General features: G+C 39.8%; 2 protein-coding genes across 2 annotated transcripts; both read left to right on the forward strand.

Moving 5' to 3' along the window:
• The first annotated feature begins 82 nt into the window (after nucleotides 1-82).
• On the forward strand, nucleotides 83-9,034 carry LOC139131074 (GH3 domain-containing protein-like). Its single transcript, XM_070697023.1, has 7 exons — nucleotides 83-530; nucleotides 1,917-2,960; nucleotides 3,609-3,744; nucleotides 5,229-5,393; nucleotides 6,745-6,887; nucleotides 7,536-7,636; nucleotides 8,368-9,034. Exons 1-7 carry the CDS (start codon nucleotides 395-397, stop codon nucleotides 8,584-8,586), a joined length of 1,944 nt encoding a protein of 647 aa, XP_070553124.1. The 5' UTR covers nucleotides 83-394; the 3' UTR covers nucleotides 8,587-9,034.
• Nucleotides 9,035-10,050: 1,016 nt separating this feature from the next.
• Nucleotides 10,051-23,000, forward strand: LOC139131073 (uncharacterized). Its single transcript, XM_070697022.1, has 7 exons — nucleotides 10,051-10,305; nucleotides 12,724-13,770; nucleotides 15,595-15,730; nucleotides 17,719-17,883; nucleotides 18,807-18,955; nucleotides 20,224-20,318; nucleotides 21,442-23,000. The coding sequence occupies exons 1-7, from the start codon at nucleotides 10,179-10,181 to the stop codon at nucleotides 21,679-21,681; spliced, it is 1,959 nt and encodes a 652-aa protein (XP_070553123.1). The 5' UTR covers nucleotides 10,051-10,178; the 3' UTR covers nucleotides 21,682-23,000.
• The last annotated feature ends 2,438 nt before the right edge of the window (nucleotides 23,001-25,438 follow it).

Consider the following 25,438-nt stretch of genomic DNA (forward strand, 5'->3'; position numbering starts at 1 on the left):
GAAAGATACGCAGGATAAACGGATAAATGAACTTTGCTAGCACAGAAACATTAACCTAACCTGCCCGGCGATGAGTCATTCCACAAGGAGTGGCCCAGACAAGTTAATAAGCAACACCTGGATCGGCGTCTGTACCTGTATTATATATCGAACATACTGATGTGTAGTGGACAACAGCGTTATCCTGCCATGATAACTCCACTGTCCCGCATCATGATATTTATTTGAGATATCTGCAGGGCTAATTACCCAGTGCACCAAGCTTTTATCAATGGACCGCACGTAGCGTGCTGCAGGCGCACCTGTACACATCGGCCGTCCACGCGGACTGAGCGACACCGCCGATAAACTCCCGTTTCTCTGATTTGATATTTTCCAGCTCAGGAGCTTTGCCATGGCAGTGTCGGTTCTTCCCGTGTCAGCTCTCAGCTTTGGCTTGCTTGCCGCCACATTTTACGCAATGAATTCCTTCTTAGAAGGCTACTCAACAAATTCTCCGCTGTACTTGTGTCTGGTGTTTGTTTTAACAGGTAGGTAACATTCAAATTATTTGTCAGTGAGTAAGCTTATGTTCTTCATGGGTTCAAGGCGAAGGCCCATATGTCATATAGTAGTAGCACATACAATTACGCCAAGATCGAAAAAGAAGAGTAAAGACAGAATGTATAACAAGCGTTCAAGCACGGTCCCTCCACAAAATTTTTGTGGAGCGACCGTGGTTCAAGTTACTGATAAATAAAGCTACAAGTTCCATGTCTTTGACAAAATTTGGCCCATTGATTAGACCTACCATGCACAAACGGGTAATTATAAAACGCCGAATGGAAAAGACCAACAAGCGTGTTGAAAAGCATGCTAAACTCAGTGATTTCATGAGATTTTCCTCTTTTAATATTTCGACCGTAAGTCCAAAATGATAGTTCAACTATGGTTGCCAAGTTTTGCTCAACAGCGACCTACGCTAAATAAAGGATGCGTGTGATAATATGACAGAACCCCATGGCGAGAGAGTGCAAGCGCGCCGTACCAGCGGTATTTGCACGAGTGTTTGCGGGGGATCCGGCGGTCGTGCTTTCACGAGCGCAGCGAGTGAAAGGACAGCCGGATTCAACGCAAACATGAGTGCAAATACCGCTGGTACGGCAAGCTTGCTCGCTCGCCATGGGGTTCTGTTATTATTACATATGTTTCCCCCAGTTTATTTTATCGAGAAAAAAAAGGAACACATTTTAAATAGTTTACGCGACACACATTGAAAGACAAGGATCACGCGCTGTTCTATTCATTTGCATGCAGGTATGGAATAATGTTTTTGGTATTTGCACTGCAGTGCAAATACCGGTAGTACGCGCGCGCTTCGATGCAAGTAAACTGTGGTACATATGTAATAACTTGTTTTATCACCTCCACTGATTACGATATGCCTTTTCTGCTTTTACACGGAGAAGCTCAATTTTTCTTGTTCGTCATTAAAGTAAGTACCTCTGGTAAGAAGAGATCAACAACAAATAGACATATCTCTTCGTTCATACCGTCGCTCTGTGGAGAGTAGACTGCCCCCCCCCCCCCCCCCCCCCGAAGTCACTTGGCCTTTCTCGGCAGCAGTTACTGGCTGTGGGCACAGTCCCCTGTGATCTATTCCGCTCTTGGACTATGCGTCCCATAGACGTGTATATATATATATATATGCCTTTCTCAGGCATATGTACACATGTCTATGGGCGCATAGTCCAAAGGCGGAATAGATAACAGGGGACTGTGCTGTGGGCCTCCGCGTTAACTCCATCCACACGCAACAACCTGCCAGAGTATATTGCTTCAACTCTGTTTTGATCTTCCTATGCCCTCAGACTTGGGGCAAGTCGAGAGTCGAGAGTTGTTCACATAAGCATGCATATGTTCTTTACGTTTACCAGGTTGTCTGGGCTGCGTGGCCTTCATCTCAACAGTGTTTACGTTACGGATAACCGATCGTCTGCTATCGGACACCCACACGACCTTCACTGCGCTTGCGCAGTTCCTCTTCACTCAGGTTCTGGCCGTCGTCGGCCGTTTCTGGACGATGAAATCCCTCGAAGAGGACACGCGGAAAGCCAGCCAGGCACAGGAGAAATTTCTAGCGGAACTTCTGTCGGAAAATGCCAAAACAGAGTACGGCATCCGCTACGACTTCGCCGAGGTGAAAAATAAAGTCGATTACGTCGCCCAGGTGCCTCTGTCGACGTACAAAAATTACAAAGATTACGTCAAGAAAATCACGAAGGGGGAGCAACGCATCTTGACCGAAGATACAGTCACGTATCTGTCGATGACGGCGGGCACAACTGGCGCCCCGACTGTTATTCCGACGACCTACACCTCTCTTGGCACATACATAAAAGAGTTCTCAGTTCCTACCAACTATGTAGTCAGCCGCGACTTTCCGTCGACGAAGAAGTTACAGAAATCATTGATGATGACTTTTCCCAATGTTGTTAGCGTGACAGAGGGCGGGCTACCGATCGGTCCCCTGAGCGGCACCAGTTCCGACGACTCTCAGCTTATGTGGCTGATGCAGACGACGCCGAAAGCAGTGCTGGGCATCAGAGAAGAGAGTAAAATCATATATATTCACATTCTCTTCGCCCTTCTGGACAAGAACATGTGTAAGATAGTGAGCAACTTCACGTCTACCGTGTACACCATGTTCGTCGCCCTTGAAACCAACTGGGAGCAACTAGTTGACGACATCGAGAGGGGAAGCTTGGAGGCGAAATCGGACATTTCTCTCGACGTACGGCAAGAACTGAACACGCAACTCTCGCCGAGACCTGGTCGAGCCGCCGAGCTGAGAAAGGAGTTCGAAAAGGGCTTCGATGATATAGCACGCCGTATTTGGCCGTCGTTGGTCGTGATCGTTGCTGGAGATTCTGGTACAGTCGGTCATTATGGTGATCTGATTCGAAAGAAATACGTCAGAGGTAAAATAGATTTTATTGCGTTTTTTTTATTTCATTTTCAAACACATCCATCCATCTCACAATGCAAGACAGTCAACAAAATCAGTCAAAACTAGTATAACATTGTAATATGACAATAATTTAAGACTTTTGTTGGTTCTCGTCCAAACGTCTATCACCTTTTAAATGGCGATTCTTTTTTCACACAGAAAAGGTTTTCAGACAAAGTTGCGTCGCCGCTACACCGACGTCACTTTTACGTTTGTGTTATAAAAACATTCTGAACGCTCGGCGTCGGCCTAGCGTTGTACCAATTTTGTCGCGATCGGGAAGGGGTCTAGGGCCGACACAAAATCAGAGTCGGTCCTGATTTCCGAGTGTGTGGACGCAGAACACCGGCCCTGGTTCCAGATAATCGCCCAGTTTGATCATGGATCTTTTTAAGGGTCTATGGTTTGATCGTCAAGTTTATATTTACCCGAAGTTTGCAATACAATCCTTTCAGAGCGACACTGGAACGACATTTTCCAACCGAACTTCTCTCCGCAAACGAGACCATGTAATTTTTAGTATCACTGAGCTAGCCTATAGTGCCAATACGCACTATAAACGCTGAGCGTTGAGCAGCATTTCCAATAAAAAATCCAACCATGCTTGTGTTCATTTCAGATGTACCCATCTATTCAAGTATCTACAGCGCCACCGAATGCGGTTTAGGAGTCAACTTGTGGCCGCTTAAAGAACGATCTAACTTCGTCCTGCGAACCAGAGCTAATTTCTACGAATTCATACCAATAGAGGAAACGTAAGTAAGGCAAACAAAAAAATGTGCTGTTCCGATAACCCGACCCACCCTATTTTTAACCTGCCGACCCTAAATTTTTAGCCCTTATTTAGCCTGCGTAAACACAAAAGTAAAAGAAAAGAAAGAGAAAAACCATAAAATCACACGACCATTATCTCGCGCTTGGTTTGTGCTTGAACGAGGATGTCTTTTATGTTTTTATACTTTTATATGTACGAGGCGTTTTCTGGAAATGTTGTGGCCAGTGTTTGATCGCCCTGAACCCCTGAAAAATGCACATTTAAAAATTAACATATTATTATAAAAAAACTGCCTACCTACTTACCCTTGAAAACCATGTTATGGGAACAGCACAATTTATTTTTTTTTTTTTTGCCTAAACCTACAGCCGCCTGATTTCAATCATATTTCTTTTGCATGGGAACCGTGTTGTGTACAGTCGTATACTGTTGTAGATAGATTCAGTTACAGCCCAGACTCGTGGAAGGACCATAACAATCTCTTGTCATTCCTTTTGCTAAATTGGTTTTACACATAAGCTCTGCGAAACATGCCGAAAATGGTTTGTCGACAGAGCTGACAGGATCCAACTTTAGGTCGCTAGAATGAAGAAATGATTCGTATATGGGCCCAGGAAATTTCCGAATTCGACCATGTTGTTGTATCTGACAGGGTGTGAAAGTTAGTTAACTTAGTTTCACTTTCTGCATTGTTCGGAAAGTCGAATTTAACCAGCTGAATTCCTGCCTAGCAAAAGTTCTAAAATACGTGTGCATTTTGTCAACTCAACCAAAAAAAAGTATCTGTGTGCGTCGATGATGAATGTGGTTTTCTGGTATACCGATGATTGAGTTTCTTGGATGGCGTCTGATGTGTTAAGGTAATATGCGCCTCCGGAACAGATATTCACTCCAAGAGTGGTTGAAAGTGTTTGGAGCCAAAGATTAAGTCGTTCACTATCGAGGCGCATATTAGTATGCACATTGAAAGTGAAAGACTTGAACTTTGGGTCAACATCTTTCCAATAATTCTATTTAAAAATCAAAATTCGGGGTCATCATGGAAATTTTCTGGGTATAAAAATTTAGCTTAAATTTAGCACTGGTATTTGAAATTCTAAAAGGCCGCCATCCCTGAGTTAACCGTATAGAGAAACATTAATTTTTCAATTTTTACAAATATAAGCCCGTGAAAACTTTATTTACTCCATGACATTCAAACTGATCCCCCCCCCCCAAAAAAAAACCAAAAGTGGTCGACCAAAACAGTATGTAAGAAGTTTGAGATTCCCGATATATGTCCCGAGGCACATTCTAGCTTATGAGAAGCTGTTGCGAAAGGTAATATGAAACCATGGCAACTGGTTAATAGTCAGTGACCCTTCACATGTTCCATCAGTGCACAGCTTTCTTCAATATCTGATAAGCAATTTACTCTGTTAGAAGATGTTTGTTCTTACAATTACCTTCATTTCCATTTTCTAGAGTTAATCCCGATCCCAAAACTTTGTTCCTGGACGAGGTGGAGGTAGATGAAGAGTACGAGGTTGTTGTTACCACTGTCGGAGGTCTATACCGGTACCGGCTCGGAGATGTCATCAAAGTGACTGGCTTTTACAATAACTGCCCCGTAGTTGAATATCGATACAAGTAAGGGTCGCTATTTCATCTGTAAGACTCTAAAACTAGAAACCTGTTAGAATATTATCTAAAACAATCTAAAGCAATCGGTAAAAGAGATACCTGTGTTTATTAGTGAAGGAATATTTAAATGATTAATAAAGTAAAAGGGTGGATTCGCATATTTTAATTTAAATGGCGTCACTCACGGAACGCAGGTAACAAATATAGTTTCTTTAGTTGAAGGGAGAATGGCTGTTCAATTGAAGGGACAGTGACTGTAACTGCTCATAACATTTTTTTTCTGTAAGACAAGTCCAGATTCTGAATCTTTGCCCTTTAAAGTATGATAAAATACAAAGAAATGGCTTTACAGTCTATTATCGTGCTGTATGAAAGTTAATCTTAGAGCGGACCTGAATTCAGTCATCGACAAGATGTTGGCATTATTACACACGTACAGACTGTGTTGGCAATTTGAACACTGGGCATATCGATCTAACCAAAGAACAGAACAGGAAGCTTAACAAAACATAGACAAAAACACTTGAGATTACATAAAAAGTTACACATGGTGGACTTTTGACTGCAGCGAACAGCTTGGTATCGGGTAATAAGATCTTAACCCTTTGAATGCTGTAAATTTTCCCGCCAAAACTTTTGTGCACAATTTTACCAATTTTTTACCGATTTTGTGTAATTTTTTTGACAATGTTGGACCGAAGGGACATTACTGTTCCTTGGCTACAGTTTTTGATCAAAATTATGGAAGAAACATGAAAAAATTGTGGGGGTTACATTTTACAAAGGCGGCAAAAATTGACTTCGGCGCTCAGAGGGTTAATGTGTGCTGACGTACAGCCGAAAAGTGCCGACAGTACATGCAAGAATCGAAAGAGAAAATCGGTTTCTTGGTATACTCAATAATCCAACGTGCAAGAATTAATGAAGCACTCATCACCAAATTGAGTGAGAAGTAAAGTGCCTTGCTAGAGTCTCGAATTCACCATCCTCTGATAGTGAACAAGCAACTCTTGGCGCGTACAGACCCCAATCTACAACTCAACATCTTAACAATAAATCCGGTACCTCTACCAACTTGGTCACGAAGCCTATCAAATTAGAAAACGGAAAACACTTTCGCTCTTTGAGACTGCGTTTCCTAAAATCGCACGAAGCTGGAAATAATATTTTGACACTTGACCCAGAGGTTCTACGTTTGACTTTCAACGGACAGACTATAATCCTTAAATTGTGTCTCCATTGAAAATAGCGTGTAGGTATTTAGAGCGAGATCGCAATAACGGTGTGAGACTAAACTTGATAAAATGTGTTACTACATTATCACGTGATAAAACGTCTTCACTACATTCACATTCAGGCGAAGCCAATCACTTAGCGTGGTTGGTGAAAACATTACAGAGGACGTGCTGTACATGGCCGTGAGAGAGACTGTAGACATGTGGGACTCCATGGAATTGATAGATTTCTCGTCAACTGAAAGTGTACTCCTCGATGACAAAGGTAACGTTGCGATTTGCCCAGTCCGATGTTATCATGTTCTTGATAATCCAGCATGACACCATACTGAGTTAGTATTTATTCTAATAGAACTATATAAAGTAAAGATGTTTCCGTAAAAACTGAATGCAGTGACATAAATCGTATTCTACCGCTCAGTGGCACAGAATGCTAATATTTTGGCAAATGTTTCACGGTTTCGAATGTTGTCCAAGGGACAAGGAAAGTACAGGTACATCTTGCAAATATAAAGTCGTACTGCGTAGGAACCAGAGGGCGGTTTAAATCAGTGATATACATACATATATATATATATATATATATATATATATATATATATATATATATATATATATATATATATATATATATATATATATATATACATATATATATATATATTATATATATATATATAATTAAGAACTAAAATTATATATACAAACACATACACACACACACACATATATATATATGTGTGTGTGTGTATAATTTTAGTCTGAATTATAGTAATATATATATATATATATATATATATATATATATATATATATATATAATATAATATAATATAATTTTTTCTACCAATAACTTTAGTCTCAATTGTAGAACAAACAGTTTTTCCACTTTACAATTTCTGTTTCTCATAAGATACTGACCAAGGAAAGGCACCACACTACGTGTTATTCTTGGAGCTGGAATCCAAAAACCAGATCAACGATATAGAAGTCACTGACGATAAAAAAGAAATGGTAAGATATCATCGGGCAAGCTTGGGTGAACGTTCAGAAAAACAACACATTTAGCTGATTAGGATTCAAATGGGGTTGGTGCTTACTCTGCGGGATGTTAACCTTTACGTGTAATATAATGAATTGCGCTCTGTAGACTACACATGTGGTACAAAACAGAAATCCTAAGACGATGGTGCAGGAGGGTCGGACAGAGCCAGAGTGCCCCTCCACTCATCTCCGATTTTTTCGGTTTCCCAAATGCCCGAGTGATGACCGGACTGAAATAAACAGTGAACAGTGGCCCGTAACGTCCATAAAGCTCCATAAGCTGTATAGTATCTTTTGGCTATTTTTTCAGAACTTTTGTTTTGTGGTTTCCCTACACTTTCTGCATTGAATCCCTTAACTGTAATGTTAATGCCAAGTATTTAGCATATCAACACAATCTATATGAGTATAATCTACATCGTTATTGTTGAAAATTGTATTCAAGTCCGGACTAGAATTCATTTATAAACAATGACCAATGCACTTCACACATACAAGCTGTGTTGACAAAAAGAATACTCGAAATTTCAGCATGACAAACGGATTAGGGTCAGACACGGTAGTTGATATACAGAAGCAGAATACTGAAAACTTGCCACAAGTTACAGCTTATGTCCCTTTAATTCTTTTATTCATTATGGACAAATATATTTTAATGAATCTGAAACTCTAGTTGATAACTACCCTTTTTCCTTTTACAGTTCGACCAGGTTCTCCGAAAGCACGCTCCCGCGTACGAGTCTCGTCGACGCGAAGGGAATATATCGTCCCCGAGAGTCTGCGTCCTGAAAGAGGGCGCATTTGCCGCCCTCGTACAACATCAGCTGAAGAATAATCCAACCTCGTACAATCAAGTCAAGATACCTCGAGTCCTGACATGCGCAGAGCATATAGACTTACTCTTGGAACAAGAAATGTAACAATTCACGGAAAATGAACACGTCACAAACCATCAAAAGGGATCGGGGAAACAGAAACCTCGAACCAAACCTAAAGACAGCCATATATATCCTAGCTCTTCTTTCATCATTTTTATTTAAAATGTGTTTCCTTTATTGAACATGCAAATGACAAACCGAGTAACTTGCCCGAAAAAGGTTGAGACAGCCAGCGTTTAATAATTTGGGAAGACATATACTTAGAACGAAAGGATAAATATAATATACCTACCGTACCCCATTTGTGATTGTTCCAATCTGGAGTCAGATATAAATAATCTTTACCTTGCCTTGGTGCAGCAGAAATAGAGACATTTTTGTAGTTAGACTTTCTAGCGTTTCCCTTGTTTCTTGTTTATATTTCAAAAACGTCGATTTATTCATCGACAGACCTGTTTGAAAAGTAACTCGATATAAATGAATCGAACGTATTACCTGTCTTCAAATTATTGGTATGTATGTATGTATGTATGTATGTATGTATGTATGTATGTATGTATGTATGTATGTATGTACTTACTAAGGTATATGAAAAAGTATTTCGAGATATACAAGCGGTCTCTTCTGTCACTGTGCCCTTACTGACCCTATCACCATGCGATGACAGAATAGTTACTATAGCCTATTCAAACTCAGGCAACCGTGACAAATTTGCTAACTCTGCGCTGTGCAATGTCGTCTGCGACTTAAAGTAGACATACAGGTGTATTAGAAAAAATGTAGAGCGGTTCAAGCATCCTTGTAGCCTATCAACCTATGACCTGTTTGTGCCGACATCTACGAACTTTGAAAAAACAAAGTATGTCAATAAACAGTTTGTTTTGTCCGAGTTCCGGTCGAAGACGGAACTTTGACCCCATCCAACTTTACCCGTCAGTTTATTTTCATTTCGTCGTATTAATAACTTAGGTGGAAACTTTGACAGGCTGTCAGTCTGTTTTCGGTCTGGTTGATCCCTGAACTTTGATGTCCGACTTTACATGTTGTCATTTCGTGACGTTCGGTAACACGCTTGAGTAGACTGACAAAACTTTGTATACAAACACTTGTGGATAATGCATTTGGTTGACTCTAATTTCTTTGTTTGTTTGTTTGTTTGAGTGGTAATATCATTTAACATTGTATACTCTGCTATTTAACATATATTATATACGAAATGAGAACATTTTAATAACAATGTATTTCAATATTTTATCATGGCTAAACTCATACGATAAAAATACCCGAGGATTAGCGTTTTTATAATCGAAAATTCTTGTTGCCTCATCCTGTACTTTATGTGACAAATTTTATTGTGTGTTTATTTATGTCAGAGTTAACTCAATTTAAGTTACATTTTGCTTTCCTTTTAAAGAGAATATCTATTTATACGATAATTACACATCAACCATGTAGATCGAGGATAAGCATACGTCCTGCCAGGGGTCATAGTTCATGCCGACACCCTAATTCCATACATATCGGCGGTCACACTGATTTACAAACACAGTCACACGGATTTCTGACACGCGTTTGACCCGCACATGAAGCCCTACGCATAACTACACAGACGCTGAAGATTTAAGAAAATTACAATGGCTTCTGTCGTGAGAGGTATCGTGTATTCACTTGTGGCAGCTACCCTGTCTGCTTATATCTTTCGGTGGTGTGTTTTTGAAGCGCCCCTGACAGTGACTACGCTGGTGTACTGGCTCGTCTCAGGTGAGTGTTCAGATACGTGCGTCGCCCGTAATCACGACAAGTGTGCGTGTGCCCATAGTATACAGCCGACAGTAAAAAATCGCTTGCTTTGATTGATTGAACAGCAGTGATGCTCCGTGCCTGCGGGCCCACTGTTTCAAAATTTGTTCTTTATCTGTTATTTTGCGGTTGTGAAACTGAATATCTGCGTTTCGATTCAAAAGAACCAAACGAAGCCATGTTACAAACAGCCTGACCATAGCAGAAAAAGATCGATCAATAGCACCATCACAAACGGTTGCCATATCAGCAATGTGGTCCTATTTCAAATTGCCGGGTACTGATACAAAAAGTAGTTGACATTTGGACTCGCCATGACGATCCACCGACACTACCACCACATCGGGCAGCCTTCTTCCTCGTTGAAGAAAATTCTTATATAACATTTTTCAATTGGGACTTTCCCTATCTGAACCATGACCGTCACCTCAGTGACCTTTGCTGCACACTCCAAACAACCGCGAACACACCAGCTTGCCTAGTTCTTTTTTCATAAGGGTGACCTTCGAATGCCCGTAATACTATACAGCGTGAGGGGTACGTGCGACGCAAAAATGATCGCCCGGTCGTTTCAATCGGTAAACAACAAAAGAGTCAGGATTTTTATAGAACTGGAAAGACAACTATTCAAAAAACAATCTGACTCAACTCATCACGCTGATCAGCCTCTGGCAAAAAGCTAGCGTGAGAAACAACGTACTGAACGGAATAACCGAACCATTACAGATATTTTCATTGGCTTCTTCTAAGGTTCCAAAGTGTGTTGGTGTTGCTTGAATGCATACCTACATACATACATACATACATACATACATACATACATACATACATACATACATACATACATACATACATACATACATACATACATACATACATACATACATACATACATACATACGTGCATTGAATTCTTCAATCAGTATATGGTGTCTAAGTCATGTCGTCATAGGTATTGCGGTAAAAAAAGACCAAAAAATGTAAGAAACAATGTCTGTGAATAATTCATTGTGTCATCGATCTGTAGCTAAAGTGAAAGTTCACAATCTAGGTCAAGTGCCAAGACACCCAGGTGTTCCCTGGCAGATACATCCGTGACACATGAATAAAGGTTTCATTGTATTTTGGTCTCGAGCCTGTTCTGATTTGTCGATAAGCGTCCAGTTTGTTTGCTGTGCATGAATCCTTTGGACAGGGCCTTGTTGTAGGTTCGTGTGGTGGTGGAGGTCAGCTTGACCGCGAAGAAGCCGCACTCCGGGTAACATTGTTACCTTGGCCAGAGTACAGTAAGGTAGCTTGAACTATACCACTACGAAAAAACGGCATCGGATGCAGCACCAAGCAACATTTCGAGCAAACACCTGCATAGGTATGCGCATGCAGCTATAGCAACGGAGGCATTTAACAAACCACAGTCCCTCGTGAGCTATTCAGCTCTGGGACTATTCTCCCCATAGACGTGTGTACATAAGCTAGAAAAACGCTTATGTACACACGTCTATGGGGCGAATAGTCCCGGAGCTGAATAGCTCACGAGGGACTGTGAACAAACTTGTTCAAAATAACTTTCCAAATGTGCTTTCGATGAAATCGTAGAAGCGATCGCCCTTGTCGATGATATCACAGACAAAGAGAAACACTGTGTCTCTTTGTCTGTAATAATATATAATCTTCAGGAGTCGTGACTCTCCGAAAATAACAAATATGTCGAATTTCATTTTCGATTTGTTTGTGGGCGGAATGCCCTCTGCTTCCTCACTAGCCCTGGGCAGACATAGACAGCCTACTGCTGCAAACAGTGACCTACTCCACACTGTGCCAGTGTACTATAGGGGCCGTCGATAATAAAAGCTGACGCACAAGAAACGTAATTCCTTCGTTTCACTTGACCCCCCCCCCCCCCTCAAAACGAAAGTTCTTATGCGAAATCACTTTCGCATTATGATGCCGTTTCTGACAAACCCACACGCACCTCTCCGATCCGAACGCCCATGAAAAAATACCAGAAGGGCACTAATAAACCTCCATTTTACGCGTTTCACTTTTTAAGACAGAACATTTTAATGTATTTCGCACGTAGGAAAATGTTTCAATTTGAAAAAGGATACAAGTTTTTACTTCACATTCATGTCTTTTCGTTGTCTTTTCTGTCTCCGTATTTTGTGGTCATTCTGTTCTCGATGAACACGAAGGTAGTTTTGTGTTCTCGCTGCAAAGTCGCACTTCGAAAACAATAGAAAACCTTATGCGATTTTGACGCGCACAAAACAAATGAGCTTTTACCCCCTCCCCCCCTAAACGAAAGAATTACGTTTGTCGTGCGTCAGCTTTTGTTATCGACGGCCTCTAAAGAGATCTGTGTTTCCGCTTTCGTTTCAGCTGGGGCCGCTGTCGTCTGCGTAACATACGGGTACTTGGCTTACAAATTCTTGGACGAGAGAACCTCGCCCTATCACACATACACCTCGGCTTTCATCCACGCCGTCATTGTCGTTCTGAATGATGTATTCGGCAGGGATTTCCTCACTAAGCACGAGATGCAGACGATGAAAGCCAGGGAGACTCAGGAAGAGCTCCTTCTCCACATCTTGACGTACAACTCAGACACCGAACACGGACAAAAATTCGACTTCCAAAATATCAAATCCAGGGAAGAGTTCCGCAAGAAACACCCTCTAACAAAATACGAGTCTTACCGGAAAAACATCGAGCGAGTAGCAAAGGGAGAAAGCAATTTACTGACTCGGAACAAAACTATCCATCTCGCGCTCACTTCGGGAACAACCGGCGGCGAGTCAATGTTCCCCGTGTCTCAAAAGTATTTTGCCGAGTATTTCAAACCCTGGCTGATTGCAACGAGCGAGATTTACAGACAGATTCCAGAAAGCAAAAGTCTGCAAAAGATACTGTGGATGAAATTCGGCTTCAAGGCAAGACATTCCGACGCGGGAATTCCAATTGGCCCGGCGTCGGCTTCATACAAACGGGCTGGGTGGGTAACAAAGCTGCTGCAGATGTGCGAAACATCGCCTCCACACGTAACGGAGATCCTTTCTGAACCGGAGACCCTCTATATTTTGTGCGTGTTCGGTCTTCGCGACCGCACAGTCGGCACGCTGAACGCCAATTTCACTCAGTCTATCTACACTTTGTTCATGACAATGGAAACAAAATGGAAGCAGATAGTCGCGGATGTCGAGCGAGGCAATCTAGACCCCGAGCTTGTCATCCGCAGCGACATTCGAGAAAAATTAAACGCCAGTCTCCAGCCTGATCCGGTGAGGGCGCGAGAGCTGAGGAGAGAATTTAGCAAGGGATTCCGGGGCATCGCCAAGAGAGTGTGGCCTTTTCTTAACTACATAAGTGCCATAAATACAGGCTCAATGAAACCTTACGGTCAGCGACTTCACGACTACTATGCCCCGGGTAAGCATGTTTAACCATTTTCTCTTCCTTACATCAATTTTTCAGACGGTGCTGTTTACATTTGCAACTAGAATTCCAGTCCGAGATATAGCAGATATGAACTGTAAATGCTCACGTGTTTTATTATATATTGCAGTTATGTATAAATTTGAACATTTGCCACATGTTTGCAACTTCATTGAAAGTATTATGATCAACATAATAAACAATATTCACCACAGATTAACTCTATAGGTCATTAAGTATTAAAATATGTAATTATCTGAAATAAAAATAATTAATTTCTTTGACTGCTATAATTGTATCACCACTTATATAGCAAGTGTAATTGCCTTTGGTCAAGTCCTTCAAACTATATATTCCAAACTTTGAAAGCTCATTAGATATGCAAACTATTAATTAGCTGACATGAAAACTTAAGTGCGAAATGACTTCCAATATTGGTATAACCTGGTACAATCATCAATGTCATAGCATGTTATGCCAACTTTGATCAAATAAATCAAAGAATATATCCCTAATTAGGAACGTTAATTAAATACACACATTAGGAATTGGCTGAAGCAAAAATGCTTAATGCCTTTCAATAAAGTTAGCTTACATAATAGTATCTTTAATGTACATAGCAAGTTTCATCAATTTTGGTCATGTAAATTCAAATATATATCCCTAATTTCAAAAATTCATTAAATATGCAAATTAGGAGCTGGATGAGGTAAAAATGCTGAATGACTTTCAATAATGTCGTATCGTAGCATCTTTAATGTACATAGGTAGTTTTGTCAACTTTTGTTCAGTCAATACAGATAAATATCCCTGATTATGAAAGTTCATTAAATATGCAAATAGGAATTGGCTAAAGTTCAAATGCTTAATGAATTTCAATATTGTTCCATCATAGTATCTTTAATGTACATAGCCAGTTTCATCAACTTTGGTCTCTTTAATTCAAATAAATACCCCTAATTAGGAAAGTTCATAAAATATGCAAATTAGGGATTGGCTGATGTAAAAATGCTGAATGACATTTAATAATGTTCTATCATAGTATCTTTAATGTACATGGCAAGTTTCATCAATTTTGGTCATGTAACTTCAAATAGATATCCTTAATTTCAAAAATTCATTAAATATGCAAATTAGGATTTGCATGAAGTAAAAATGCTTAATGACTTTCAATAAGGTTAAATCATAGTATCTTCAATATGCATACCAAGTTTCGTCAATTTTGATCGAGTATATTCAGATATATACTCCTAATTAGGAAATTTCATTAAACATGCAAATTAGTAATTATCTTTCACGTCACCCGTTAATATCTTTCAAAGCTGATATATCTTGGTGTGATCAACATTTGTAGCGAATCTCATCAAATTGTGTGCTGTCGTTGTCAATATATATCAGTTTTTTCTAAAAATCATTAATTATGCAAATGAGCAAAAAGTAAGCAAGCCACACCCACCAAAAACTAATCAGTTCTTGCCATTTGCAAACTGAATCTATGTACCAGATTTGATTCTGATCTGATTAGCCGTTTTTAAAGATATTGAGTACACAGACAGACAGACGGACAGACAGACAGACAGACAGACAGACACACAGACAGACACACAGACAGACACAGACAGACAGACATCGCTGCGACATATGCCCACGTGTGTCAACACGTGAGCAAAAAATCATTCAATCAACATAGGACATACGTTTTGCTGACGTGCTGACAATCTGAATATAGAACAATTCGTAATGGAACATGCATTAAATATTACAGTTAATGGCACTTAGAGGTTGTTCCCTGCATAAACCACCTTTTCTTTTCATCAGGTGTACCAATCGTGTCCTACATGTATTCGTCGTCAGAGGGAGTCATCGGAGTGAACATGTGGCCTCTAGAAAAACAATCCTACTATTCTCTCCTGTTGGGAAGTAACTTCTACGAGTTTATTCCCGCCGAAAAATGGTAAGTACTCTCCGTACGCTGAAATTTAAGATTTACGATAGAATTTGTCTTTTACCTCGTAAAAAATGGAATGCATCACGAGGAAAGAACTTCGGACTCTCAGATTTTTAAAATGTATGTTTTGGTTACCACTTTGTGTGGCTCATTTTGAAGCTCATTTTTTGCTCACGTGTTGACACGTGAGCATATGTCGCAGCGATGTCTGTCTGTCTGTCTGTGTGTCTGTCTGTCTGTCTGTGTGCTCAATATCTCAAAAACGGCTCATCAGATCAGAATCAAATCTGGTACATAGATTCAGTTTGCAAATGGCAAGAACTGATTAGTTTTTGGTGGGTGTGGCTTGCTTACTTTTTGCTCATTTGCATAACTAATGATTTTAGAAAAAACGGATATATATTGACAACGACTGCACACAATTTGATGAGATTTGCTACAAATGTTGATCTTACCAAGATATATCAGCTGTGAAACATATTGAGGGGTGACATAAAAGATAATGGATAATATGCATACTTAATGAACTTTCCTAATTAGGGATATATATCTGATTTGACTTGATCAAAATTGACAAAACTTGGTATATATATTGAAGATACTATGATTTTACATTATTGAAAGTCATTAAGCATTTTTACTTCGTCAAACTCTTAATTTACATATTTAATGAACTTTTGAAATTAGGGATATTTATTTGAAGTGACTTGACCAAAATTGATGAAACTTGCTATGTACATTGAAGATACTATGATATAAAATTGTTGAAAGTCATTAAGCAGTTTTACTTCAGCCAAATACTTATTTGCATATTTAATAAACTTTCCTAATTAGATATATAAATCTGAATTGACTTGACCAAAATTGATGAAACTTGCTATGTACATTGAAGATACTATGATATAACATTATTGAAAATCATTAAGCAGTTTTACTTCAGCCAATTCTTTACTTACATATTTAATGAACTTAACTAATTAGGGACATATATATCTGAATTGATTCGACCGAAGTTGAAGAATCTTGCTACATATATTGAAGATACTATAAAACAACATTTAAAAGTCATGAAACTTTTTTACTTCTGCCAATTCCTAATTTGCATATATAATGAACTTTCCTAATTAGGGATATTTATCTGTATTGACCAGACCAAATTTGACGAAACTTGCTATGTACATTAAAGATATTATGATACAGCAGTGAAAGTCATTAAGCATTTTTTCTTTAGCCGATTCCGTATTTGCAAATTTAATGATTTTTCCTAATTAAGGATATTTATCTGTCTTGACTAGACCAAAGTTGACGAACTGCTTTGTACATTAAAGATACTATGATACGACATTATTGAAAGTCATTTAACATTTTTACTTCAGCCTATTCATAATTTGCATATTTAGTGAGAACATTTCAGTCAATTCCTAATTTGCATATTTTAATGAACTTTCCTGATTGGGGATATATACTTGGATTTAGAATTAATCTGTGGTGAATATTATTCATTATGTTGATCATAACACTTTCAATGAAGTTGCAAACATGTAGCAAAGGTTCAAATTTACACATAACTGCAACATATAGTTAAACACGTGAGCATTTTCAGTTCATATCTGGTTGAAGCTTGTTTTTGTGAAAATGGGAAAAAATCCCCTATAATGTGCAACAGAGATAGCGGTCATTTTGAATTTCAAGAGTCAGTAAATTTGGGGTAATCTGTTTCTTTAGTTCCAGATTTTTTTATATTTTAATCTTGATTTCGAAACCGAATACTTTAAGTTGCCAAGAGGTAAGAATGGGCAAAAGTGAAATTTTGAGGCGCGAACTAGCGTAAGCTGTTGTCTTAAATTGTGACAGTCATGTCTGTCTGTTACCTCATGTGGCATGCAAAAACAGCGTTTAAATTCTGACCTAGCTCTGCGTGATATCAGTGGATTGTTCAGTAAACTTTTGACGTCTCTCACACAGTGTTTTGTTTTTTCTTTTCACTATCACAGCGACGGGGTGCAGCCACCCACCCGCTTCATCGAGGAGCTGGAGATCGGACAAGAGTACGAAATAGTACTTACAAACGAGCACGGGCTTTACCGCTACCGCCTCGGCGACGTGCTGAAGGTGGTTCGCTACCATAACGGCTGTCCGGTGGTCGAGTTCATGTACAGGTGAGCCGACTATGACGTCACCATTGAGTACCAGTCTTATGAAATAGTTCAACAGCAGCGTCACGTTTTTCAATCATGAAATTTCGCATCGTCACATCTTGTCTGCTCGCCACAAAGTTTATCAGCATGACAAAGAAATGTGCACTGTAGAAGAGATCAATTTAGACAGAGAGAAACTTTCTGACAGCCTTTTTTTGATCTGCTTCATTTGTGGACTCGTTTTGAAGTCTGTTGAACGGAAGAACTTTTCATCATAATGGTGTTTTTGTGTGAAATATCAAAAATTTGATTTTCCAAGTGAATTTCAGAAGAATAAGTTTGCCATTTTGAATTTCAAATATCGACAAATCCTTCAAGTTCAACTTTATGGCTATTTGCTCCGCTAACTTTGCAGTAAGAGAAAGAATGCGTCAATGGCTTCCTTGAAGAAGATTTCAGCAAAAGTTGAAAATTTTGTTTCGAGGCTGAATTACCATGAACTCCTGACACATTCAGTGGTATCCTATGTTGACAATGAGCGAAATTAAGAACCATGCCACCTCGATTTTTTCAGAAGGAGATTTCAATACCCTCAACAAATGAAACAAAGGTTTCTCCTTAGTTGTGTCGTTGCCTCAAATAACCTAACAGTAACATCTAGTACTGTTCGGGTTCAAAGTGCGATGATTTATTTCTGTCACTGAATATTTCATACCCGCACATGCTACCACTTTTTGCAAGAAATTTATCTTGCTCAGAACTCGATCGATCCTGGAAGTACAGTAAAAGGGCCGATGTCGTCGCGCAACTAGCGCATCGTTGGTTTTTCGCTCACGTCAGCGTACCATGAAACCATAGAATGAAACAATGCATTCATTCATTGAGGTATGCCCCGCATACAAGACCACAACACTCACTCATGTTACACGACTTGGCCATTGCAGGCGTGGACAACTGCTGAACGTCCAAGGAGAGAAGACGTCAGAAGTGGCCGTCTACAGCGCACTCCAGGACGCCCTAGCGGGGTGGAAATCATTGAAGCTAGTGGACTACACCTGCGCAGAGAGCATCATGATAGATTCCCTAACACCTGGTAAAGCATTTTATTGTGTGATCTTGCGCCGTGTTGTTCAGTGTTTAATGTGTCGGAAGCTTTCAGCCAATTAATTGTCTTAAAAACTATCTACTGTTGATTGACCAATCAGAGTGCTCAATTCAGGGTGTTTTATCTACTCGTAAAGCCTTGGTCACCAAATTCTAGAAACGAATGTCAGCGCCGTAGTAAAGTACTGTCCAATCAAAAGTGAACATGTCATATTCTGTAGACATCTGGTACGTTTTAATATTCAAATTTGGTAACACAGCGGAAACCAGATGCAACACAAAACCTGCTGTGGTACAAACATAAACTAATGTGCCCTAGGGCATTTAAACTAATGTGCCCTAGGGCATTTACAGGATGTTCCATTACATTGGAAGGCTATTTCACAAATAAAAGTTTTAATTCATATCCTAAACATGTTACATTGACAAAGGGGACGGTACGGTTGACGTAAACACATTGAAAACGAAAATATATCAGTTAGGGGCGATAGTTTTTAAGTCGGATAAAACCCTCGTACTCGGGCTCTTCTGGTATATAAAGTCCAACCCTACGATAAAATGTCTCGGCCTGCGGCCTCGACATTTTATCGTTGGGTTGGACTTTATATACCAGAAGAGCCCTCGTACTCGGGCTTTATCCTATACTTAAAGTCATTGTCTTCATTGAATTATTTCCAACCAGCTAAATCAACTAAGCAATGGCCCTAGTTTCAAACCCCTCAAGATGCTGAAAATAACGACAATCTACCAATCAAATATAACCTTCCGATACGTTACACATCAGCAGCAACTCAGCAGTGATGGCGCGCTAAATAAGGCCTGTTCCTTCCATTTCCCGTAACTTGACATAATGGGATAATGAAGGCTGGGAATATTTTGAGGTAGTTTCATTTATTTTGTTTGTCTTTATAACAGATTTTCTTTTCTTCTAATCCGAAAATGATGAAGTGTCCATGATCAATATGTATGCACAGACCGCGTGTGTGAAATGTCCTGGGGGCAGTGTTTTTGTTTTACAGGTCGATCAGCCTTAGGCTGGATTTCATTTGTAAACAACAACATGATATAATTGTACAGAACATGATGTGTGTTTCCATGGCGAGCATTTTGTCTTTCAATATACTGCGAGGAGAACAACAAAAATGGATTTACTTTCTAGAACTGAGATAATGATAGAATTATTGAGGTAATAGCTATTCTCACTGGAAGTTCATACCCAGCCGTTTAGCTTACACGCTTATCACTTGGTTCTGCCAGGTGGCAAGTATCAGGTGTCACACTACGTCATCTTCTTGGAACTTGAACACGAAGATGGGGCTGATGTGCAGCTTTCGGAAGAGCAGCTGACAACGGTGAGTTAAAATATCACATTATATCATTCCAGTATATTGATGGCGCAAATACTGCGATATGATTGGGCGAGACGTGAAAATAACCGTGCTATATTCGCAATATAGCACGGTTGGAACAGGCACGAGCTCTCAGCTAAAGAAAAATTCCCTTTTTGACATTTGAACTTGGAAATTTTCAATAGAAAACTGAAAACGCGCATTTTCTCCAGAGCATACAGCGTGGTTTAGCATAATGCAAACACTGTTTTTGGATTCTTGCGCTATGTAAACTTTGCTGATTGATTGAGTTCACGCCAGAATTTCAATGTAATATTAAGTAATATTATGATATAATAGCAATACCATATACCACGAGATTTTGACCAGTTCACTTCATATATGCACTTGCTATCGCTCGTGCACATATGTCGTGAACTGGTCAAAATCTCGTTGTATACCGTGTGGTTTATTGCTTAGTTTTATATTATATCATGCTACCATGCGCCATTCTGGACGAGAGCTTATTTCACCGATGCTGAAATATTGTTTTAGCAGTGCCAAAACGGGCCCCTAAACCAGCATAGAGAGTTCATGCGGAAATCAATGAAATAGAGGGCATTTATTATCTGGCTGGGAATTTTTTGGGGGCGGGGTAATAAATTAATACAATATACAAAAATATACAAAATATAATAAAAGACAGACTGGTCATGACTTTACATACCACTGCCATCTTTTGCCAGTACTTAGCGAGTAAGGAGTGAGTGAGTTAAGGGGAGCGAGTCGAGTAAGTCACCGTAAAGAGGCAGTATGAATCAGCCCACGCAATTCAAAGTTGATGCAAACGCAAAGAAGTCTAACTTTACCATTTCAAAAACAAGTTGTCTTGCCCCAAAGTTTGTGAATTTCATATCCCTTCTCTCGATCGTCCTTGGTCATGGCATAGGAATTTTGTCATGGAGTAACGTTGTCGATTCGAAATTTGTTTTATAATCTTTTTCGGGGCGTTGAAACAGAGTGGCTATCACGTACATTTTGACAGTAACTCGTAAAGGCTAAGAAATTGGCCTTTTTTCCTAGGAAGTTGCATTCATTTAATGCGAAGTGCTTCACTGTTTCCATCTTTCTGCTCGTTGGCTTTCAGTTTGATTGGAATCTCAGAGAACGATCACTCGGGTACAACGTTCTTCGGTCGAAAAACACCATGGCGCCGACCACAATCCACATCATGAAACCCGGCTCCTTCGTCCAGTTACGGCATTTCATGATCAGCAACACCTCAGCATCGTCCACCCAGTACAAAGTTCCGCGGGTGTTGAAAAGGAGAGAAGCGGTGGTTTTCATGTTAGAACGGGTAGTCCGAACTCAGAAGAAAAGTAAATAAAAAAGCGAATTTAAGACCGTCCCGAGAACTTGCAGTCCGTCGCGTGTAAGCTCTCACGAGGATGCACACATTGGTGAGAGGTCACCGTGTAGTTCAAAGAATTGCCACTGTCTACTATCAACCCGCTCGTCAAACAGACTGAGGCAATATATTATAATGCTTTTCCATGGCAAACTCAGCAAGTTCACGTTTGTAAGAAACCAGTACCAAAGTTCTGGCAAATTCAAGATTCGTTCAGATATAAAGTCATACGAAAAACATGAATGACTATTAATTTATGGGAACACTCCAGAATATATATGGTCGGTCACCTTTGTTGTATCTTCTAGACAGCCAGGCATTGCCGCCTTTTACAGAAATTTGTGTTATAAAACTAGCAGGGAATTTTAAGCTTTGCTAAGTCGGATAAAGAAAGGCGACACAAAGTCGCAAAGTGCGGATTCAAACATCGTTCTTTTTGATTGACCAGTGGTGCTGCAACGATTGCGCTGCTTGCCCGCGTAAATAACGTTATCACTTCGTTGTTGTAGATATTCCTGAGCAAAGAAGAGATGCATTTCTAAAGATAGAGCAAATGGATTATATGTGAAATATGTGTAATTTTTATATGTGGGCAAACGTTACTGAGTATCTTCGGAGTCAGTGACGTTTAGCCAAACTGAAATGCAATTTTTGAATATGTCTTTCTCCCATTGGAAGTCACGTGACTCGCCATAGGCGTATAGACCGACCTTAATCGGATGGTCGGTGCTGATGACTATTACAGTAGCTATGGTTACATGTGTACGAGATTACCCAGGTTGAGGTGTACACAGACATGTAACTGAATATAGTTTTGTGCGTTGTAAATTTTTGAGAATTGCTTCTGGTTACAGACTGTGTGAACTACAAGTACTTTAATTTGAAGTGGAATCTTTCAAAATGAAGGAGGAGTAAGTGAAGGTAAAAAAAAACTGAACATCCAGACGATGCTTGAAAGATAAATGTGATTGTTATCTTCCGGCAAAAATGATCTGAGTATAGAGTTTAAAGGTTATAAATTAAACATTTGGATTTCATAAAATATTGTGCATGTTTAGTCTATACATCATGGTACCACGTTATCACGGCAATCACACAGATTTTTTGCCGCAAAAGCTTCTCATTGGCTTCTCAGGCCGCATGATGTAACCGATCAAAACCGAGATTCAAATTTTAACACGTGAAGGTATTTGCTAAAAGAGCTACTGACACTCCATGACCATTGTCACATGTTGTTTTAGCAATGGCTCAGGTTTTTTTTTTCAGATGTCTAAAGCTTCACGTCGTTTGGCAGTGTAGTGTTGGTAAGTAATTTATGGTAACCGCCATACTATCAGCGACAACAATAATTGAAACAACGTGCAAGGACAATAGATGCAGCTTAACCCTGTTTATGTACTGAGTTATAAATAGCAGCATCGGCCACATGTTGCAGTGAGGTGGATTAGAAAACGTTTATCCCCCTTTTTGTTCCGGTAGAAAATTTGAGAATAACAGATACGGCATTTTATTTACAATAGTTATTTGCGTCTTTCAACATTCGATTTTCTTCTCTTTTTCAAATTTTTATGATGTTCCACAAGCTTGAGAGAGAGAGTAAAATATGTATTGTTTGCTAAGACTTACAGCCTGGTAGTTAATTGAAAAAATGATCGCTGAATTTGGCGCCGCGTATTCGAGAATCGTTTGCGCTTCTTTGATTGGCTCAACGTTGTCTGGGCTAGTGTCATAGGATGAGCTGAAAATTGATGTTGACTATTGCTGTGAAGCATGCCCGTGGTATAGCGTAAGTATCATGATATTTCTGCTGAACTTCAGGGCGTTGATGATGCTATTAGGGAAAGGGACTCATCAAATCATACAAAAACAAGAAACAAAAATTACATCGACAAAATGTTTTGATTAGCATACCAAATATTCACATTACATTGAAAGTTGTTGTACCCTACATATTTTGTGAATTGTGTACTTGATTCTGATTAGTATAAATAAACAATAATATTAAAAAATATTGGGGTCTGACTATTTAGGAGATGCTTACAACTTTCATCGCGATATTTTAGTGCATTTATGTCGCACACGCTACGAACAGTAGCCATCATTTTTTGCCGCGAAGCATTCCTCTTTCAGTGTTGTTCACCAGACTTCAAACGCTGATTTCAGATAAAACTAGAATTTATCGTCAACTAAGCTATAGTTCACAATATGTTATCAAAATGATACTGATTATATGAATTTTAATGACGTGTTGGACAGCTGCTTTGTATTGTTAGGTATCCCTTACCATTCTGATTGTGCAACCAGTGGCTTAGAAAAAACATTGTTTTCCATTCTCTTGCGCATGAATTTAATATACTTGTGTCTCCATTTTATCCCATATCACAATTTTGACGCTCTAGTGTTATCGTTGTGTAGTTCAGTGGGATAATGTCTGGTTCAAGATGATCGTAGTTTATCAATCAACATTTTTAGAATTTGCTGACATAACGATAACTAGTGTATTACGTGAGGCGTACGACACAATAGCGTTGTAATTACTGTCTGTACTGTCGAATATAGCGGACAAGATAAACAGGGAGGTCATTGTAAGTTTGGAGTTAGACGTTCTACAGTACGCAAAACCAGCTTTGTACATTTAAAATAGACCGTTTTTGAATGTTTCAGTGTTCTGACCTTAAAATAGGGTAACATGTGAAAATTCATACAGCTATTTGTAGATGCAGATTTATCGCCCGAGCTTGCTCACATTTTGACAGAATTAGGGTAAACGAGCTCAAAATAGGTCTGGATAAATCAGGTATGCGGAAAGTCTGTTCATTAATACAAATACGCAATTGCGTCGAGAACATTGCATATTTTGGTGTGTGTGCTAATTCTTAGGTGCAGCGATTATAAATATCCATCTTTCATGCTCGTGATATGTGTTAATACCATAAAAGATGGCTGCAGCTTTGTTTATTTTTTACGATGGATTATGATACCCATTTTCCAGTGCTAACAATTACCATGAACCCCCGCTACGTTGGTAAAAGGATTGGTGATGTTCAATGTGCCCCATACCGAGGCGATATGCTCTCTATAAATTACAAAGAGGCTGTTTTGCAAATTCAATATTCATCTTTTCCACAGGTCAAAAATTTGTGATTCGCCAAAGAAGATAACTGGTATGTTGTCGACTGCAAACCTCTTCGGAGTTTCAGTGTTGTTGTGCTTCCTGGTATTTCACGACTTCTGCATGTTTTCGTCCGGACAGAGCGACGAGCACGCCGCCTACAACCTGTCAGTTGTGGATATCTCCGCCAACGATATGGTGATAGAGCTCTACGCGAATTCCACCGGCGGACACCGAAATAAGACCTACTATGTGGAGTACTCTTCCATAGGCCACGAGGACCGAAAACACCATGTCGTTGAGGTGACCCCCAATGTTACTAGCAACGGCACCGAAGTGATATTGCACAACCTGACGGCGTACACTTACTATAATGTGTGCGTCGTGAGCATGGAGTACGGACAAGGTGCGGTCGGCGGCGAGTGCACAATAGTGTCGACGAAATACGACCCGTTCAACCGCAAGGCTGTGGCCGCCATGCTGGTCTTCGCCGCCATCGCCGTAACCCTGATAACGGTGCAGCTCATCCGCCTTGCGGTCGACGTCGACGAAACCGTCAAAGACATGGAGAGGCGCTACATACTCGAACTCAGAGAGATGCGAGAGAAACGGAAGAAAGTTAAG

The sequence above is a fragment of the Ptychodera flava genome, chromosome 4, assembly GCF_041260155.1.
Source record: "Ptychodera flava strain L36383 chromosome 4, AS_Pfla_20210202, whole genome shotgun sequence".
NCBI lineage: Eukaryota > Metazoa > Hemichordata > Enteropneusta > Ptychoderidae > Ptychodera > Ptychodera flava.

Excerpts from the sequence above, each read along its gene's own strand:
- LOC139131074 (XM_070697023.1), top strand. The coding sequence starts at position 395 with ATGGCAGTGTCGGTTCTTCCCGTGTCAGCTCTCAGCTTTGGCTTGCTT. Across the intron at positions 3,745-5,228 it reads TTCATACCAATAGAGGAAAC|AGTTAATCCCGATCCCAAAA; the intron begins GTAAGTAAGGCA and ends TCCATTTTCTAG. Across the intron at positions 7,637-8,367 it reads CTGACGATAAAAAAGAAATG|TTCGACCAGGTTCTCCGAAA; the intron begins GTAAGATATCAT and ends TTCCTTTTACAG.
- LOC139131073 (XM_070697022.1), top strand. The coding sequence starts at position 10,179 with ATGGCTTCTGTCGTGAGAGGTATCGTGTATTCACTTGTGGCAGCTACC. Across the intron at positions 13,771-15,594 it reads TCACGACTACTATGCCCCGG|GTGTACCAATCGTGTCCTAC; the intron begins GTAAGCATGTTT and ends TCTTTTCATCAG. Across the intron at positions 17,884-18,806 it reads GTGGTCGAGTTCATGTACAG|GCGTGGACAACTGCTGAACG; the intron begins GTGAGCCGACTA and ends TGGCCATTGCAG.